Source organism: Rattus norvegicus, chromosome 7 (genome assembly GCF_036323735.1).
Source record: "Rattus norvegicus strain BN/NHsdMcwi chromosome 7, GRCr8, whole genome shotgun sequence".
Lineage (NCBI taxonomy): Eukaryota > Metazoa > Chordata > Mammalia > Rodentia > Muridae > Rattus > Rattus norvegicus.
In genome coordinates this window covers 87,476,813-87,498,099 of record NC_086025.1, presented here as the reverse complement: position 1 = coordinate 87,498,099, position 21,287 = coordinate 87,476,813, and the positions used below count along the sequence as shown (strand labels likewise).

Genomic DNA, 21,287 nt, shown 5'->3' with positions numbered 1-21,287 from the left:
TAAGGTTTTCCAGACACTGTATTAAGTGTTTCATTCATATTTCGCAGGGGGAGGGGCATGCAGCAAAGACACAAAAGGTGGATACTGTCATTACCTTCTCCATTTTCAAGATGGAGAAATGGAAGCAAGATGAAATAGGATGGAGCTACTGAGCAAGTGAGCTAGGATGCAAAGGCAAACAGTCCAACTTTGTCTTCAACTCCAAAGTGCCACACCCTGCTGTGGTCTAGAAGGCTGCAGGTCTCCGTGTCCTGTTATCCGAGCCTTTCCTTATATCATTGCTTTAAGAACAAAATGTAAATGGTCAACAACAACAACAACAACAACAGCAACAACAACGAAAAATCCCCTCTTGCACACTTCCTCCTGGGCTGACAGTTGGAACTTCTGCTTTTGAGTTCCTTTCATCTCTCCCACAGCAACCAGTAAAGCAGAGACAAAGCTTCTTCCAACACAAACCGTGGTAAGTGGTAAGTACCAGGCTGTTAGGAATCCACCAAGCTCCTGAATCACTCACTGTTTGCTGCTTCCTCAAACAAGTGTCTCTTTGAGATTCTAGAGTGAGTCAGTCTCACATCCCACACCTGCCAGGCAGAGTCAGCTGCCCCAATCCGTGAGCTGCCAGAAACTACACAATTTCCAAGGGCAAAAGCAGCCACCGACCGAGTTAAAGCAATGATGCACAAGCGGGCAGGCAACAGCACTCATTTATATGAGGTGGAAAATCCAGTAGCCTGGGGAGGAACCCCGGAAAGATAAATATTGAAGTATGAGAAACGATGATACAACAATGTTACTATTAACCTGCATACAAACATCTCTTTAAAACGGAATAGCAAAGGCCTACAGAGATGGCTCAGTGGTTAAGAGCACTCCCTGCTCTGTTCTGTTTCCAGCACTGCCATCGGATTTCTCACAACTGTCTGTATAACTCCAGCGCCAGAGTATTGGACACTCTTGGGCTCTTCTCACACCCCAACAAATAGGACAATGTCCATATAGACGTACACTCATATACCTAGATACAAATAAAAATAAAATTTTAAAAAAGTCAACAAAACAAATGCCTTCAGAAGAGGGGATGGGGATACTGTAAGAGGCAGAGAAGGTGGACTCTGCAGAAGAAGAAGCATCTTCCAGGTGCACAAGACTGATACACGTATGAACTCATAGAACTGTGGGATCACATAAGGTTCAAACAAGACAAAATACCAGCACTGAAAAGCAGAAGGAGACAGGAAGACAAGAAGCTATTTGCAGTTGGTACCAACTGGGAAAGGAAAAAAAATCAGTTCTCTTCTATAGAATGTCACTGGGTCTATCAACTACACTCCAGGGAAGGTCTCATGACTGGGACTAAGTAGTTGACCAACACACAACATTCTCCCTGGATTTTGAGTATTTTTTTTATGTTTTTGTCCTATTGATACTTCATTTGTTTGTTTTGATTTTCCTTTCTTTTGAAACAGAGAAAGAGAAAAAAAACCCATAACATTGGGTGGCTAATGAGGTAGATAGGATCAGGGAGAATTGGGGAAAAGGGAACAAATATAATAAAAAATATTTGGTATAATTTTTATTCTTTTAAATAAAAAGTGTATTGGTGCATGTATTTAATCCCAGCCCTTGAGAGGCAGAGACAGGAGGAGCTCTGAGTTAGAGGCCAGCCTGGTGTACAGAGCAAGTTTCAGGATAGACAGGGCTACATAGTGAGATCCTGTCTAAAAGAAAAAAAAGTATGTTATATGGATCTGTAACATTCTCAAATAATTAAACAAAATAAAGAAAATTGAAAATTATAAACCCCCAAAACCTTTAAACAGCAAAAATATTCATCACATTCCCAATCAAATTCTCCTCTGGACCAGAACTTTCTGAAGTTCTTAACTTACTGAAATTGAATGTGAACTTGGTATGATCTTGCATACATGTATTTTATTTTCCCTTCTGAGCAGGACCTTTCTTACTTTTAGACTTTATCTTCCTAAGAAAACATTTTTGCCACAAACTAAAGTTGAAACAAATACTTCATCCTTTGTGGACCCAGCCTTTGGTCCCTCTGTGCAAAATGTTCCCAGGTGGCTTAGAAGTTCAAGTATTCTTTTGTCTTTTTTGGAACCTATCCCAGCAAGAGAAGCAGTGTGCCCTTTGAAAGAAGAAAGCAAAGCCCTGATAACTCTTCCTAGCAGACATCAGGAGGTGACCTTGACTGTTCTCAGGTTCTCTTCATTTTCATCCCTAGTCTCTAGCCAGTGCCATGTGGTGCCCAGAGTAACATGAGCCCTCGAGGGCGATTGCAGTGTCAGAGGAGGAATTGCAGCGACAGAAGTTGGTGTGCTTTTCACTTGTGCATCATTTATAGTCTTCCAGAGCAAACCTCATTTTTCTCTTCTTCCCAGACACTAGCCTGGGCTATTTTGTGCCCACAATTCTCTTCCCACTCACTTCTCATTTACCCTATTCAGTTCTTCCTACCTCCCCTTCCCTTCCTCCCTTCCTTCCTTCCTTCCTTCCTTCCTTCCTTCCTTCCTTCCTTCCTTCCATTCATCTCTCTGTCCCCTCTCTGTCTTCCTCCCTCCATTTCTTCCTTCAGTCCTTCCTCTTTCTGTCTTTCCTCTAAAGCCCATGTTGATTTGGAAATTGGAATTCTTCTGTCAAATCCTCTAGAGTACAGGTTTGCACACCATGGCCAGCTTAGTTTTTTTTATGTTTTAATATGATTAAAAATTCTTGATTATAAGCACTCTGGCCTGTCTGACCTGTGTCCACTCCAGTCACGTTGACCTACTCTCTGTAAGGATGATTTATTTGTGATATCTGTTCCTTGCAGAAGAAGCTGTAAGTCCAAAAGCAAGTAAATCCATTCCTAATCCAAGTGGGATCTTGTGGTGGAAACTTGGGGTGTTCAAGGGGCAGAATTGGTTACATTGTGCATTTTAAATAGGGAAATTTTGTCTTCAAGAGCAAAGGTTGCTGTTAAAAGTTAAACATGTTGCACAGAACACATGAAACTCAAGACGGATGATCAAAATGTGAATGCTTCACTCCTTCTTTAAAAGGGGAACAAGAATACCATTGGCAGGGAATAGAGAGGCAAAGATTAAAACAGACACAGAAGGAACACCCATTCAGGACCTGTCCCACATGTGGCCCATACATATACAGCCACCCAATTAGACAAGATGGATGAAGCAAAGAAGTGCAGGCCGACAGGAGCCGGATGTAGATCTCTCCTGAGAGACATAGCCAGAATACAGCAAATACAGAGGTGAATGCCAGCAGCAAACCACTGAACCGAGAAGGGGATCCCCATTGAAGGAATCAAAGAAAGGACTGGAAGAGCTTGAAGGGGCTCGAGACCCCATATGAACAACAATGCCAAGCAACCAGAGCTTCCAGGGACTAAGCCACTACCTAAAGACTATACATGGACTGACCCTGGACTCTGACCTCATAGGTAGCAATGAATATCCTAGTAAGAGCACCAGTGGAAGGGGAAGCCCTGGGTCCTGCTAAGACTGAACCCCCAGTGAACGTGATTGTTGGGGGGAGGGCGGTAATGGGGGGGAGGATGAGGAGGGGAACACCCATATAGAAGGAGGGGGGGAGGGGTTAGGGGGATGTTGGCCCGGAAACCGGGAAAGGGAATAACAATCGAAATGTAAATAAGAAATACTCAAGTTAATAAAGAAAAAAAAAAGTCAAACATGTTAAAAACCAGTTGGCAGCAACCTCCTGACAGTGAGTGACAGGGTATGAGTATCTGAGCCTGGCGAATCTTACTCCCTAGTATTTAAGTGTCTCTTGCTCTACTGACCTAACTAGCCAGGCAGCCTACTCTACTTTATTGCATTAAGTTCAATTAACAGTTTCTCCTATGTGGACGATAGCAGCCAAAAATGTGGTAAATATTGGCTTAAAGCACTTTCATATTTTTCAAGCCTTAGTCTAAACACAGAACACCTCCTCCTCCCCCTTTATTTTTAAAATCACTACTTAAGACTTGATTTTTTAACTGTGCTGGATTCCGTTCTGATTCTAGAAACACTGGTTCATTGGATGGAGGCACTATACTCCAATTCTTCTCCTGGATCTTCCTACATTTGATCCAGTTCATCTGTTTGTCCAATTGCCTTCATAACTTGACAGTAGAGGAAAGCTAAAACTTCATCAAAGCACTAACACACGTTGATTGACAATTTGTGGACTGATTGCCAATAAGTATATATGAATATGCACATTTCTCTGATAAGGGAAGTTAATTTTTACTTATAACTCTCCTGTGCTCTGAAGATATCCCAAACATTTAGTAGTTCTGAATAATGAAATTAATTGAATTTCAGCTTCAGAAAACCGTTCCATCTAGTAAAGGCAGCAGAAATAATGAGAAACATAGACTTTGAAATTAGACTGTGCAGCCCCAAATCTGGCGGCTGAGGAGCTGGGAGTCAGCTAACTTCTCTAGACACAGTTTTATCACAGAAAAGACAACAGCAGTACCCGTGTCCGTGAGGCTGCTGTGTGAAATACTCTTGCAGCATTTACAGACTGAGCATTCAAGATGATGTCATTGGGCAAACAATAAATAATAAGTATATAGAAAATATATAGATACTAAAAATAAAAAATAAAACAATCCCATGTTGTCACATCTGCACCTAGCAAAAATGTTTCACTTTAGATATCTCCCTGTTGTTTTTCTTTCTTTGTTTGTTTCTTTCTCCTTCTTTCTTTGTTTCTTTCTTTCCTTCCTTCCTTCCTTTCTCTTTCTTTTCTTTCTTTCTTTCCTTCTTTCTTTCTTTCTTTCTCCCATCCTCCCTTCCTCCCTCCCTCACTCCCTCTCTCTCTCTCTTCCTCTCTCTCTCTCTCTCTCTTTCTTTCTTTCTTTCTTTTTTTGTGATGGGTATCAGGCTTTTTTATTGAATATTTTAAGTATTCACATTTCAAATGTTGTCCCCTTTTGTGGTTCCCCCTCTCCATGTTTCTATGAGGATGCTCCCCCTCCCTCCCACCCACTCCCACCTCAACACCCTGTCATTCCCCTACACTGGGGTATCGAGACCTCACAGGATCAAGGGCTTCTCCTCCTACTGATGTCAGACAATGCCACCCTCTGCTACATATGTAGATAGAACCATGGGTCCCTCTATGTGTACTTTTTGGTTGGTGGTTTAGTTCCTGGGACCCCTGAGGTGTCTGGTTGATTGATATTGTTCTTCCTATGGGGTTGCAAATCCCTTTAGCTTCTTTGGTCCTTTCTCTTACTCCCCCATTGAGGTCCCCATGCTCAGTCTGATGCTTAGTTGCTAGCATTCTTATCTGTATCAGTAAGGCTCTGGCTGAGCCTCTCAGGAGACATCCATATCAGGCTCCTGTCAGCAAGCACTTCTTGGCACTTCTGAGTTTGGTGGCTGCATATGAGATGGATCCCCAGGTGGGGCTCTGGATGACCTTTTCTTTAGTCCCTGCTCCATTCTTTGTCCCTGTATTTCCTTTAGACAGGCGCAATTCTGGGTTAAATTTTCGAGAAGGGTAGGTAGCCCCATCACCCAACCAGAGGCCTTGCCTAACCTCTGGATTATGGTCTCTACAGGTTCTCCCTCCCCTTCGTTGGGCATTTCAGCTAATCTCATTCCTGTTAGGTCCTGGGAGCCTCTTGCTTCCTGGTATCTGGGACTTGCTGGTGGCTGCCCCCAGTTCTCCATCCCCCATTGCTACACACCTCTGTTCAAATTCCTGACCCTCTGTTCATCATCCCAGTCTCCTCTCATACCTGATCCTGCCCCGTTTCCCCCCTCCTTCTCCTCCTCCTCCCCTTCATCCTCCTCCTCATCCTTTCTTCCTCCCAAGTCCCTCCTACCCTCTACCTCCTGAAAGTATTTTGTTTCCCCTTCTAAAAAGGACTGAGGCATCCACATTGTTGTCTTCTTTCTTGAGCTTCATATGGTCTGTGAATTGTTTCTTGGGTATTCCAAGCTTTTGAGCTAATATCCACTTATCAGTGAGTGCATACCATGTGTGTTCTTTTGTGACTGGGTTACCTCACTCAGGATGATATTTTCTTGTTCCATCCCTTTGCCTAAGAATTTCATGAAGTCAATGTTTTTAATAGCTGAGTAGTACTCCATTGTGTAAATGCATCACATTTTCTATATCCATTCCTCTGTTGAAAGACATCTGGGTTCTTTCCACCTTCTGATTACTATAAGTAAGGCTGTTATGAATATAGTGGAGCATGTGTTCTTTTTATATGTTGGAATATCTTTTGGGTATATGCCCAGAAGTGGAATAGCTGGGTCCTCAGGTAGTAATATGTCCAATTTTCTGAGGAACTGCCAGACTGATTTCCAGAGTGGTTGTACCAGTTTGCAATCCCACCAACAGTGGAAGAGTGGTCCTCTTTCTCCACATCCTCATCAGTATCTGCTGTTGTTTTCTTTTTTACTCTTGCTTGTTTTTTTTAACCTTGTGTTGGGAGCAGAACTCAAAGCTATGTGAACGCTCTGCTTTACTGTTGTGCTGTACTATCAACCTATCTTGGTGTCTTCTTATAAACTGACAAGTAAGAATTATATGCATTTATGTTGCACTATGTAATGACTTAATATGTCTTCACATTTTATAATAGCTTGCCTATCTTTTCAAGTATCTATTTTTTCTTAAGGATGAAAGTATTCAAAGTACTTTTTTGGTAAGACTGAAATATGCAATATATCAGCTGTTTATTTTTACATTTAGTTTTTTAATATCCTTCTGTCCATTTTGAGTACTAATTAAAGGTGGGATCAAGGAAGTTAACTATTACTAAGAGCTAGAGAAACTTAGGGTGCCTTAGGACACATAAACTGTCCCATTTTTGGCTCATGTAGTATGTATGGTTTTATTCAATGACTAGAATATTCACGTTTATAAATAAAATCCAGAGACTAGAAACACTAGGAGACATATAGTGGCTACACCAAAGACACTTTGGTTAAAAATGATGCCATTGAAACTAATTTTCTATCTCTCAGGACTTAAGGGTTTAATGAGGATTACCTTGGTATGAGCTACCTGGTCGTCATTCTGCTTCTTCATGTTTCACATTTTTATCACAAGAAATAATCCTTTTGCCTGTGCACCAAACTATTTTATTCACACTTAAGATGTAGCAATAGTTTCCTAATGTCTATGGAAGAAGTGGTCAAAGTTTGAGTTCAGAGACAGGCTTTTGAATATTCAGGAGATGGCTAAGTAAACATTTTTCGGAATAAGTTAGTAGTGTTTTAAATCTTAAATAGACTTTATTTCCTGATTTGTTTATGTTGTTTGTTCACTGAACGTTAGATGACTTTGTTTGTATTAGTTTCTCATTCTTGTGAATACTTGATAAAAAACAACTTAAGAAAGCAAAGGTTCTTCTTGGCTCATAGTTTGAAGACACAGTCCATCATGGGCAGAAAGGCATGCTGGTTCAAATGAGAAAGCTGGCCATGACGTGTTCATAATAAGAAAGTAAAGAGATGAATGTTGGCCCTCAAGACAATGTCTCCTTTTTACCCAGTCAGATATTCCAGACCATGAGATGCTGTACCTATCCTCAAGGTAGGCTTTCCTACTCAGGCAAGTCTTTCTGGAAATATCATCCCAGATATCATATATACTCAGAAATATGTTCCCATAGTGATTCTAAACTCAGTTAGATTGACAAGGAAGATTATCTACCATACCTCTTTAATTTGATAATTACATAAAGGTGTTCCTTTAAGTTCAAACTTTTATAAACAAACCCTTGTTTGAAGAAGCAACACAATCTTGTAGATTAATTCTCTGAAAACTATCTCATCCTAGCTTCTGTTTCCCAAGGATAGATTTAGTTAGGGAAGGTTCTTTCCCAGATAGAAGCAGCTATTGGTCTACTAAAAGAATAGTTTTAAGGATCCCATATATCATATCTCCATTAGGTAAGCACAGAAAAATTGCAGAAGAGTTTGTAGGCAATACAAATTGTTAAATTAATATGAGAGATGATCAGATTCTCCCAAAGAAGAAGTGGTCAGAGTTTGAGTTAAACAGGAGCCCTGAATAGCATGTTTCTTTAACATGCTGTTTTTGTGAATATTTACTTGTTCAGAAGCCTTTGGGTGAATGTCCATTTGAAAAAACAAACCACTGTTTAATTAAGGAACCAATTCATTGGACTGTGTAGCCACTAAGATGGCTATCTGGATTTCACAAAATTTCAGTTGAAGTAATTGCAGTGATTGGCAGGAAAGGTCACACATTGTGTCAGCAAGAAGCCATGCCTCTTTAGCTGTTTGGAACAGAGCCCTCTGTTATGTACTGCAGACATTTTTGGTTTAGATTCTACAATATGCATTTCCAGAGATGCTATAAATTTGGCAATGATTTGTAGCTTAACACAGTATTTATCTGTGTATGTTTGGATGCATGGTCTTCAGACTTTGGCAGGGTGAGATTTAGAAAAGTCCAACCCAAATAAACTATAATGGTCATTTCACACTGCTATAGACTGAATGTTATATCCCCCCTCCCCCAAATTTTTATTTTTAATCTAATCACTCCAGTGGAATGATATCAGAAAAATTACCTTAGATAGGGTTTCTATAGCTGTAAAGAGACACCAGGACCATGACAACTGTTATAAAGGAAAGCATTTAATTGGAGCTGCCTTACAGTTTCGGAGGTTTAGTCCATTATCATAATGATGCAAGTCAGCACACAAGCAGACGTGGTGCTGGAGAGGAAGCTGAGAGTTCTACACCTCGATCCACAGGCAACAGTACATAAATACCACAGTGAATATGGCTTGAGCATCTGAGACCTCAAAGCTCTTCCCCAGTGACCTCTGTCTTCGACAAGGTCACACCTACTCCAACAAGGCCACACGTCCCAATAGTGTCACTCCCACCCTGTATGGGCTTATGGGGGCCATTTCTATTCAAACCACCACAAGAGTATTGTGGAGGTAATTAAATCCTGAGTCCAGTTCCTTGAAGTCACAGCATGCTTCCTTCTACATAGAGGCTGCTCACCCATTCTTCCAATCTTCCAGTGCTCTTTCTCCAAGGCCTTCTCTGCCTCCTCACCATCTGATAATAGGTTCAATTTTCAGAGCTCAACTTTAAAGTCACACAAGTTCAGAGGTCCCCTTTGAAATGTGTTTCTTTCTACTTGGCACATGGACCTAACTATATTTTTCTGGGATTGATTAAATTTAATGTTCAAAAAAATCATTATTTTGATGTAAAAGTCACATGAACTTTGAGTCACTCCAATATAGTAGCTACTTATTCCAACACTTGAGAGCGAGTGGAGCCTAGACCAATTGAAGACCAACTCCATCAAAAAAAAAGAGCTTCCGTTGATGTTGGGTTTTGGGTATACTTGGTAAATAAATAAATAAATAAATAAACAAATACATAAATACATAAATAAATACATAAATAAATCCACAAAAAGTTTCTGTCCAATTCTCAATATACTATATAATACCTTTGAAATCAGAAAATTGAAGTTCACAATATTGTTAATGAGGAGACCAGCAAACATGAATAAAAAGATCAGATCCATACCCTGTCAGCACTATTATTTTCTTTCTACCATTCTGTTTCAGAATGAAGGTTCTTCTTGGTAACAGGGAAACAATGAGGAATAGGTTCTTATTCTTCAAGGTAATGCTCTTTTTATACACACAAATTAAAAAATGAGTAATCTTGATTTTCAGTGGAGGAAGCTTAAGTGTGCAATGTTTCAAACATCTGATCAGTCACCTTGTCACCTCAGAGCATGACCCGTTTCTCGGATCACCTAAATCAATCATTGTCTGGGTTTCACCTATTCTGATTATGATGATGGTTATAAATGATTTTCTATATCAGGTACAGAGCTGCTGTGCTAAAACGATGAATTGCTCCTGAAAGGGAAGCACCCAGTGATCAGGTACCATTTTTCTAAATGTCAGAAGTGACTGCTCTAAATGCTGTTTGGGATAATCAGCATCATGGAAGTGAAAATATTTTAACATAGCACTTTATTTAAAGATTTCAGGGGAATGAATTTGGGTTATAAATGAAAAGGTATTGCCTAGAAAGCCAGCATCATGCATACCTTGTACACAGGAACAGAGGTTAAATTTACAGGGTACTTGATTACTATCCCAATGGCCTCTGCCTGTGAGGGACCTCCCTGTCAGAGGAAGATGAATGTAGTCTTCCAGGTTACCATTCAAACGTGTCCCTCTGGGATTAGTTCGTATCTTCAGGTCTTTTCCAATTAATTCTTGAGATGAACTGTAGTTTCAAGTGTTCGGGGCCTGCTATCCACAGTGGAAGATCACTTAGGAATATCCCAAGGGGTCGGTCAGATTGGTATAGGAACATAACAAATGAAATGACCAATAACTCACAGTCTCTTGTCAGTTTCCTGCTGGCAAGTGATTAATGAAGAGCCCACAGTCAGAGTCTCAGATACATAGTCAATACCTGGTCTATTGTGTGATTCAAGATAAATGATGTTCCAATTTGTGTCAAGTGACAAATGATAACCAAATTAGCATCACCATTTCAGCTAATTACCCTGTTCCCACACCCACCACTATCATGCTATTCTTTTAACTGAATAGTTTCAGGAAGCCAGAGGCATGAGTTGTAAACTTTAGGGAATACCCCAGGAAAATTCAGGGCTCCTGCTCCTAGGAATATAAATTCACCTTGTACTCCTCCAAGTTTCCTAAGGACCTCAAATAATAGTATCTAGCAACAATTAACACTTAATGAAAGCCAGAAGTAATTGATGCAAGCCCATAATCCCACATTAAAAAATGAGTCAGGTAATGGGATTCAGATTTCCAGATTAGTCATGCCTATGTAGGTAGTCCAACATGATCTGGACCACAGGAGACTGTCTAAAATTAAATAACACACACACACACAAACACGCAAACACGCAAACACACATACACACAGAGGAGTGTGCACACACACAAAACTTATCGAAAACTGTGTGATATTCTTTTGAGTGTTTTTGTGATTTATCCAATCCCCATAAATCCTACGTAGTTCCAATCTGTAGGTTGATTAATACTCTCTAGAGATAAAAAAGCACAAATGACTTAGGTTATTTGTCTGTGGTTACGGGAGTAGGAAGATGTGGAACTAAGGCTTAAAATAAGGGATCTGGACTAAATAATTCATACCTAGTTTTCCCTAGACCAATCCCAACTGGAATTGAAGCCAGGCCTGGTGGTGAAAGACCATAATCTTAGACCTAATTAGGTTGAGGTTTGGGGGCAGAGGTATTAAGACTTCCAAGCCAGTTGGGTTACACTATCTAATGATGATGTTAATAATAACCATTCAGAATTCATAGCACGGGCAGATGGTTCAGTCAGTATAGAGTTTGAAGTGTTTGCAATACAAGCATGAGTGCAGTGTTCAAGGTAAAAATATGGATGGGATGGTGCATACCGATGTTTCCAGCACTGTGGTAGGGGAGACTTTCATGGTATCTGAAACTTATATTCAGCTAAATTCGATATTGGTCAGATTCAAATATTCTTCTGTCTCCATCACCCAAGTGCTAGAAAGATAAGGTACAGGGTAAGCAGGACAACACCTGCCTGTAATCCCAATACTGGGATGGCAGAGGCAGGCAGATCTCTGTGAACTAAAGGCCAGCCTGGCTACAGAGTGAGTTCCAGGACAGGCAGAGCTACAAAGAGAATTCATATCTCCAACAAACATACAAACAAAAAGGGTTCTGGCCTAGACATACACACACACACACACACACACACACACACACACACACACACACACCCCACTCTCTCTCTCTCTCTTTCTCTCACTCTCTCTCTCTCCCTCTCTCTCACATAAAACAAACCCTAATTTTACTAAATATTTCCTATCAGAACTAATTTATGTTGTATGCATCATAAATCTTATAACCAAATGAATGTGGACATATAATTAATAGTATTTAAAATATTTCTACTTGCTATCTCCTTCTACGACCCCGGGGGACTTGTTGTTATTGTTTAGAAACAAGTTTAGAAAGACATAAATGTTTTATAGTCTACATTTCAGAATGTAATACTTTTTGAAGGGTGGGGTGGGAAATAAACGATTTAACTTAAGTCCATGTTTTAATCCAGCATTGTGGAAATGTCAGGGCAAGGACTTCAGATTTGTTACTTCACATCCAAGTCAAGAGCTGAGAATTAAGAATGCATACACGTGTACCTGATGTATTCATCTTTATTTCAGGACTTTTATACAGATCAAGACACCCTGCCTAAGGAATGGTTCTGCCCACAATGGGCTGAGTTGTCTCACATCTATTTATTAGGACAGTGCCCTACAGACAGACCCCCAGGCCAATTCTATGTAGGTAATCAATCTCTCATTGCAGCTTTCTTTCCAAATGATTCTAGGTTTTGTGGCTAATGCATCCTGACATCATGCTACGTTTTGAGAAAAATGCTTTCAGCTAATATCCCAGATGACTACTCCTGAACAGAAATAATACCTCTGCCACTAACAGGGCTTGAAAGTTTACATTTAGATCTACCTGGATCTTAAGTGTTGGCATCATACTGGAGCAGCAGTAGAAACTAAAGCACAAGAGGCTAATGTAGAATCATGCAACCTTTCCCTCCTGCATGATGTGGTAATGGAGTGAACTACTTTGAACTCCGGATAGGATGAGATCCACCCTGCTGGGATGAGGTGGCATCTCCTCGAGGTGACAGAAGAATTTGCTCCGGAGACATCTCACTAACCCTGCCCCTGATAAGAAATCCAGTTCTGCAGGGAGTAATCAGGGCTGTAAGCAGAGCTGGGTGACTACCTACAGCTGACTTGAGAATTCAATTTGGAAAGAATCACTTCTCACCAGGGAGAGGACTGACAAGGCAGGACAAGAACCTTGTTATGCAAATCTTTAAACGAGGCAACAGCAGAGGGCAGTGAAGAGGCGATTTAATAGGTGAAGAGGCATTACACTAGAAGCTTAGTGGTTAGGACTCTCAGGAAGCAACAACCCTTTAGGGAGGAGGATGCTGGGAAGGGAAGAGATGCTTGTAAGGTTTTTCTACTGAAGGTACGAAGAATTTATTCTTCTGCTTCTCCTTAGCTCCTGACCACGTCAGGCAAATAGGAGTTGGACAGATGCGTTCTTCAACGGGCCCAGGACACTTTGCACATTTAACTATAAACTCTCTCAACAGTGCTGAGGACAATGCCATCCCTACCAAAGAAGGATTATTTTGGGAGCTTTAGAATCTTTAGGCAGGAGTTCAGACAATAGACCAAACGAAAACCCCAGACTTCTCCCAGAAAGGGTACAGTGACTGAGACATGTGGCAATATGCTGCTGAAGTTGAAACCTGGGGTAGAGAAGCCAACGCCTGGAGGCTGCCCAGAGGCTCCCTCACCAGTACCAGTCTCTTACCGCAGGTCACAGCTGCCCTGAGGCTAGCCGCGGGCGGGAAGAGGCTCAGAACCCTCAGAGGCGGCGGAACAGCAGCAGCCTTGTTCCACAGCTCAGCGGGGGCTTTCTCCTTCTTTTCTTCTTCCTCTCCCCCTCTCCCCCTGCAGAAATCAGCCATCTCCTCCCCTTGCCCCACGCCTCCGCGTAGGATCCTCCCACTCCGGCGCCCAAAGCGTTAACCCCGGAGTGTCCCGCAGCCCTACCACTAGGGCCCAGGGTTCCTAAAAAGGAAAGGTACAAGGTTGGTCCAGGGGAGACTTACTAGATCAAAGGCAGGGCATACTTCCTGTTGCCCAGACCTTATATAAAACGTCATGTTCGCCTGGGCAGCAGAGAAGCACCTAGCACTGGCCCAGCGGCTGCCGCCTGAGGTTTCCAGAGGACCACAATGAACAAGTGGCTGTGCTGTGCACTCCTGGTGGTAAGTCGTGGGCAGGAGGCTGCTGACCTCCTGGGCTCGGGACCTCCCCTCCGGCTTGATGGGGACCAAGTCCGGCAGTCTCAGGAGGGAGCTGGGGAAGCCTTTTTCTAGCTACAGCAGGCTGCCCTGGAGAGTAAATGGCTTTTCCATGAAAAGTTCCTGCTGAGTTTTTCCAGATGGGAGAGAGACATGGGGAGAAGACTCTTAAGACTTTTTGCTTTGTTTTTGAATCCATTATACTTACCTTATTTATTTACTTATGTTTTATGTAGCGCACCATACCTTCGCTTGACCTGACTTTTTTTTATTACTACAGGTAAAGTAGACTGTATGTTGGAAAGGGAGGCCAGACTTTTTTGAAACTTCTGTAGTACAGTTTGAATGGAGAGTTTAGATAAAAGGCATTACAGAAAATATTCTCTTACTTTTCTGTGTGGTTTACTCTTTTAATAAAGTTTGATTGATCTAGTTCTCAACTTCACTAGTGTGAAAAATACGAACACACTAATGATAATTATGTCATAGAGGATAGTTAACCAGATTAGTACAACAATAAATAAAGAAGCTTCAAACCTGCTTTGAAATGCTGTATGGAAAATAAAGGAATCTCATTATTTTTAGCTTAAGCATTTGGGAAGTTGTTATTTAGGTTTATATACAAGTTTTATCATGCCCAATATTTGTTTCCTTCCAATCAGTAGCCCATGAAACACATGAAGTTACAAACCAGACAGAGAAGTCTGTCTTTAAGTGATTTCTCTGTCTGGAGTACACTAGAGTCAGTGTTTGAAATTCAGCCTCCTGCTCCCATAGTGAGAATGGAAAACTATGTAATCTTTCTCTTAGCCTCAGGGACACACTGACATGCATATGTAATAGCAAAGTCACTCAGGAAAAAAGTGGACAGGAGACTACATAAATATGCCAACTATGTGTGTACATATGCAGATATGTATGTATATGTAACACATATATCCACTTATATGGATGTAGGAAGAATTTTCTAATTTTACTTTATTTTAGGTGTATATGTGGTTTGCGTGTATGTATGTCTGCGTACCACTTGTGTGCCTGGTACTGACTGAGGCCAGAGGAGAGCATCGAGTCCCTTAGAACTGGAGTTACAGACAGTTGTGAGCTGCCATGTGGGGGATGGGAATGAGATCTGAATCTCTGGAGGAGCAGCCAGTACTCTTAACTGCTGAGCCATCCAGATGGTTCTACTCTGAAGAACTTTTTAAGAAGTGGAATTTTTAGAGACCGTGAGATGGCTCGGTGGGTAAAGACACTGACAACCTATCATTACGAGTTCGATCCTTGAATCCCTGTCTGGAAGGAAGGAAGGAGAGATCTGAGTCCTGAAAGGCATCCTCTGATTTCCACTCACACTCTCTGGCACCTGTGTACCTGCACTGACACACAATAAACAAACCAAGGGAAGTCTCAAAAAAGAAAGAGCACAGAGTACTTAAACAGATGGCAGTGCCCAAATGCATTTATCAGATTGAGCATGCATGAGCTGGCAGAAAGTTCTACAGTTGCATTATCAGCACCTCCCATGAAGGTCCTTCCATCCCTCGCAGAGTAAGAGCAGGCACACATTGGTTTGGTGTGAACTTTAACTTTATGTTTGAGCTTTATGCAGTTTTCACATGGTTCCTTTCAAAGTTCTCGTAGATCCATCACTAGTGTTGGATGTACAAAATAGTTTGATTTCATGTCCAGTATTACATGTTTCGATGCCCTCATGAAGAATTTAATTAATTTAGGTTTTGTCTGGTATAAGTAACTCCATGGTTAATATGTTGATGGTTTATTCTTTCTAACTTCTTGTATTCTGCCTTTACATTTTGGGTTTTCACTAAATAACATATATATTTATCCCCATATCTGTTCCCAAATAGTAAAAAGATCATCATTTTATAGGTGGTTTATATAAGGAGATATGTATATAGATAATACTCATTTGATACAACATTATCAGAAGGGAAAGCTTTGAATGTATAGAAAGGATGTTGCTCTTTCTTTAGTTCCTAAGGCTGACTTTATTTTATGAAGTGGACACACCGTGCTTGCATATGAGGAGGCCGAATTTACCCTGGTAAACAGAGAGGGGTGGCTGTAGGAACCTGAATCCTTGCAAAAATTTGACTCTTTGTCTGGGGCATTGCACTGGACACCGGGGACAAAGTGAGCATCCAGGTAGATATCGTTCCTGCCTTCTGGATGTCACAACCTGTTGAAAGAGGCAGATGTGAGATAAGCATTGCATATGTGATGCCAGTTACTAAAGAGGAAGCCCCAGATGATTGGGGAATTAAAACAAAAAAATCAGCCTTCCTTCATGAGCTCATAAGGGAAGTTGCAACATGGTGGTTCTCCACTAAACAAATATTCACACACCACTTGCCTGAGGAAGAACAGACTGCATTTCTCCCCTCTGGAGTTCCTGTCTTCTATAACCTGGCTGCAGGGATGTACACACATTAACACAACCACTGAAGTCTTGGCTTTTTATTAGCACTACCTGTATGACAACAGGTAACTAACTAGAGGACAATATAGAACCATCTAGATACCAGAAGTACTGTTGATACTCAGAGAAGGAAGGGGTGACTTCTCACTCTCACTGTGAGGGAGCCTGGGGGCATGTTATTGCTGGAGATGAAGTCAAGACGGCCAAGTGAGAGATGTAAAACCATTCGGTGAAGTCTATTCTTGGTTCTTCTGTGAGAGTAGAAGATTTGCTGGGGAAGGAGAGGAGCATAGTCCTTAGGTTAGCATTCCTAGAATGCTCACACAGTCAAGCAGAGCACTCTAGAATTCTCACTACCACAGTCAAGCAGAGCGCGCTCTTTTGCAAGGAGGCACCATTCATCATCCAGAATCAGTTCCTTCCTTGTTGCCATGCGTTACTAGGTGAACAGAGAACATCAACATGCCTGACTTAGATCTTGGCTTTAACTATTGTTGAATCCCCCACCATTCATCATGCAGTGTCAGAACCCGCCCTGAACTTCTCAAAGCCAAGCTCTGAGTTTGTCCTTTTATGCCAGAAGAAAGGGATTTGGAAGGAAAGCAAAGAGCCAGCCGCTCTTTGCTCAGGAAAATTTCCTGATGTTCCGGTCTTCCTTTAGGGTAACAGTCTTAGAGTTTCTGACATCTGATTTGTATTTATTTTGTCTTTTCTCCCCTTACCTCAGCCACTGAGTTCATGGGCTTGCCTAGCTGCTGCTGCTGCTTCTCTTCTCCTCCTCCTCCCTCCTCCTTCAGAAAATTTCAATGTTTAAACCATTTCTAGAAGCAGTTGACACACCACAGTCAACCTCATGCAGCCCTGCCCTGTGTCCATAGCAACCTTCCTGGCTTCCGTCACCTAGCAATCTTCAGCACAGTTCCTAATTTCAATCTAGTTTTCAATTTGACTTCTTATGCTAAAAACCACAGTAGTCAAATACCATTGGTGGAGTAAGAAGGCAGGCTGTGCCAAATGTTTTACTCAGGAAGTTTTAGAAGCCATGATCATGGTTTCCCAATGGACACTAGGCTCACAGTCTGCTGTTCCTGTCTTCCTATCCACTAACTTGCCTTCTGGGCTTTGCTCTCAACAGCTCCCAACCCACATGCTCCCTCTGTATAAAGGCTTTCTGTGAGAAACACTGTTTTCCTTAGCATGGCATTAACCAAGAAAATTTCCTTCAGCCTTCATTTTGATTTTGCAGCCAAAAGGAGGAAGAGGAGGGGCTTAAAATACATCAAAACAGAAAAACAATCTTGACATTAATCAGAACTAGCTAGCAGCCAATCAAGGAGTAATGTGTTTGGCTGCCCCTTATATTGTGTTGATGGAGCAAAGATCCCCAAATTATTAGTGTATTTGTACTTTCCTCCCTAGGGCAGACTTCTCGATCATATTTGATACTCTCTTCCATGTGCTCTTATAATAAATCCTTTGTAACAACCCCCGTCTCTTGAAATGAGATTCAATGTACATATCCTTTGCTGACACATATAACTTTTACAAAATCAATATCCCGACATAACTACATTACAAAACTAATAAAAGGAAAATAATTCATAATAAAATAAGCTTCAGTAGGTATCATTATGAAGTCGTGGTATGCTGACATTTGCATGTGGCATTTGCACTGCAGACATAGCTAGGGATGAAGATGGGGGTAGGTTTGTCTCAGGGTTGACCCAAACACTTGACCAGGCTTGGCTTGCCGCTGTGGTTTTCTAAAACAGTGAGACAATCATGCCAGAAATTTTAGTTTCATTTCACTTCTTACCAAACCAAGTGCTAGTAAATTCCTGGAAAACTCATTTTGGACAGCAATGATGCTAAAGGTCCTTCATATATAAATAAAGTGGAGTTTCAACAAAGCTCTGGACAATGGTCCTCGCTTTATTCCCGTGGCTCTGATAAAATGTCTTGACCAAAAGCAACATGGGGAAAAGGGTTTATTTGGCTTACACTTCCAGGTTGCAGTCTGTCATAGTGGGAAAGTCATAGTGGCGGGGCCTTTAGCAGCCAGTCACTTCCACAGTCAGAAGAGAAAGGAATGTGTGCATACTGGCTTGCTCGGTTGCTTGTTCAGCTCTGTGTCCCCACTTTTATACAGCTTGGGTACGTCTGCTTAGGAGATGATGATAGCCACATTCAGAGTGAGTTTTCCAACCTCAATTAGGGGAAATAAGAAAATCCCTCACAGGCATGCTCGTCTCCCACAGTCCACAGATCTAGGTGGTTCTTCATTGAGGATCTTTTGCCAGGTATCCTACGTGATGTCAAGTGGACAATTAAAGCTAACCATCACAGTGACATTTAAAATCTGTCTATCTGTTTGTCTGTCTTTCTGCCTGTCTGACATCCACCCATCCATCCATCCATCCATCCATCCATCCATCCATCCATCCATCCGTCTGTGTAAATATGTATATACATGCATGCATTTTATTATACATAAAATAATTTTCACTTATTTTATTCTGTATCAGCTGCCAATGGTATATTAGAATGTTTTTAGGGTATATAAATATCCTTGGTTATTCTGGATACCTATCGGCATCTTCATGGTATTTCTAGAAGAACCCAATCAATTTCCAGAACTTCTCCAAGGACAGAGTTTCCACAAAACATGGCTCTTTGAAAGCACAGATTTTCATCCTCCTCATTTGTAGCCCCAAGGTCTCTACCATCATGATGCATGTGTTTGCGCAGCCTAATGAGCTATGGTGAAAATTTCTACAGCACAGGGTAATCTACTAGAAATCTCCACAGATGTTTCAACAGGATTTACCTACCCAATGTGTTATTGTGGTTTAACAACCCAAGGTTGGCTTGACTTCTCAAATATTAATGTAAACTCCTTATCTGGTCAATATTTTAAATATCATAGTATACATTTCTACTATGGAGACTCAAAACCTTCATAAATGTTCATCTTAAGAAAGCAACAAAATTAAATGGGTAGAACACAGGTATCATGGTATTATAGTTGAACATTTAGATATTCAGTTTTTCTGTGATAAATTTTAAATCTTTTTAAAAAGATTCCATCACAGATGATAAGTATTAGACTCAAGAAATTTCAGTCAATAGAAGGAGCCTGGACTTGATATACAATGAACATTAATAGTCCAGCTCATTTTCATAGACAGCTATAGAGAAAGCCAATTTCACATGACAAGAAAGGAAAGGGTGAAGGCCCCTTTTAAACTCATTTATATTACTGAGAGCCTTGCAAACAAAATGCAAACAAGAGCAGCAGTAGCAATCATGTTAGAAAAGAAAACAAAAATCACAATAAAATTTAGCAACCCACAATAGCAGGAACTAGTGAATCGGAAATCCTAGCAACATCTGTTAACTATCTGTGCAAGAAGAAAGAGTGAGGTTCGGCCAACTTGAAATAGATACCAGGACAGTATTTTTATGTGACATATAATTAGTTTTTGGAACTCATTACCACAGAATATTTTGGAATAACTAGCACAGAAAGTCTAAAAATGGAATACTTTTAGACAGTTGTAAGGGATAAGAATAGTGTTACAACACATTAGGTAAGAAGATGTGTGGTACCCTCTCTTCCTCACACTAACCTGGACTTGGTAACTGATGTGGACTCTGCATGCTCAGTAGAGTAATTTATCCTAGCTATATAGTGACATAATTTTACAAGGGCTTGAATAGATACAACAGATATACATTTCTTTTCATGCAATTTCTCACGAGTATCTAAGCCTGCAGACAGGAAATTGATGGGGGATGCCAAAAGAAGGAGCTGTCACTGTAAAGTGCTTGCCATGAAAGCAGAAGATGAATTTGCATCCCCAAAACCTACAGAGTGACAGGTGAATGTAGTGGCCCACCTGGAATTTCTGTGTTCACAAGATGGAGACCGGCGATTCCCCAGAGCAAGTTGTCCAGCCAGATAAGGCAAGACACCAAGCTGTAACTTACACTGAGAGAGTGCATCAATGAATTAGGTGGAGAAATACCAAGGAAGACATCCAATGACGTCAGGTCTCTGCATATGTGCATGCACACATGCATATACAAAGTGTATGTCTATACACATACAAATACATATACATACATATGGATACTATACATATATACTCATGAAAAAGAAGAAAGAAAACATACTTTAAAAAGAGAGAGTGCAGGCTATTTCAAGAGCTAATTAACATATCCATCTGCTCTCTTAATCACTCTTGTGTTTGAGAACATGTAAGACCTACTATCTCAAAAAATGTCAAATACATTCTCCGGTATTGTTATTTTATTTAACTTGAGGCCCTTGGATTAGTAACCTACTCTGTTCTGCCCCTTGTAATGAGCATTCTATTCATATGGGAAGTGGAGCAACATTGAACATAGAAAGACTAGCCCCAAAGCCTTCATTTCAATTCACCATGCACATTTGCAACACTCTTTGTAAACGTTTCTTAAATAACCATAAATAAAACGGAGAAATGGATGAGAAGAGTAATTTAGATTTAAAGGAAGGCTGTGGTTCCTCTAAGCACAGTCACTGCCTTTGGTGAATAAATTCCCTGTTAAAGTTTTTGATACAATATTTTTAGTTGCCTTACCATGTTTCTTATTAGGTAGCTGCCCTTTCTTCTGCTGTTCTATATCCTGTACTTGTTTTGATTGCTGTTTTCCTCTTACTTTTGTTCTTGCTTGTGGCTTCGTTTTGTCCTTCTTTTCATCTCTGGCTTGCTCTTTCTCATATTCTACACTTCACAATGAACATAGACCTGACTTTGTCCGTGTCCTCGGCTGCTTTCACTCTTGCTCTTTGGGTAGTCTTGGTCTTGTGCTTCTACTCAGTCTCACTATGTTCTTGTTCAAATACAGAATCTT

The 21,287-nt window shown here is 40.9% G+C and overlaps 1 protein-coding gene across 1 annotated transcript in view; it reads left to right on the top strand.

Annotated features, from left to right (window-relative positions):
- Positions 1 to 13,775: 13,775 nt before the first annotated feature.
- Tnfrsf11b (TNF receptor superfamily member 11B) overlaps positions 13,776 to 21,287 on the top strand; it is a 28,007-nt gene continuing 20,495 nt past the window's right edge. Inside the window, exon 1 of the mRNA NM_012870.2 lies at positions 13,776 to 13,912. Coding sequence (NP_037002.1) covers positions 13,880 to 13,912 — 33 coding nt within the window. The 5' untranslated portion in view covers positions 13,776 to 13,879. The remainder of the gene's footprint in view (positions 13,913 to 21,287) is intronic.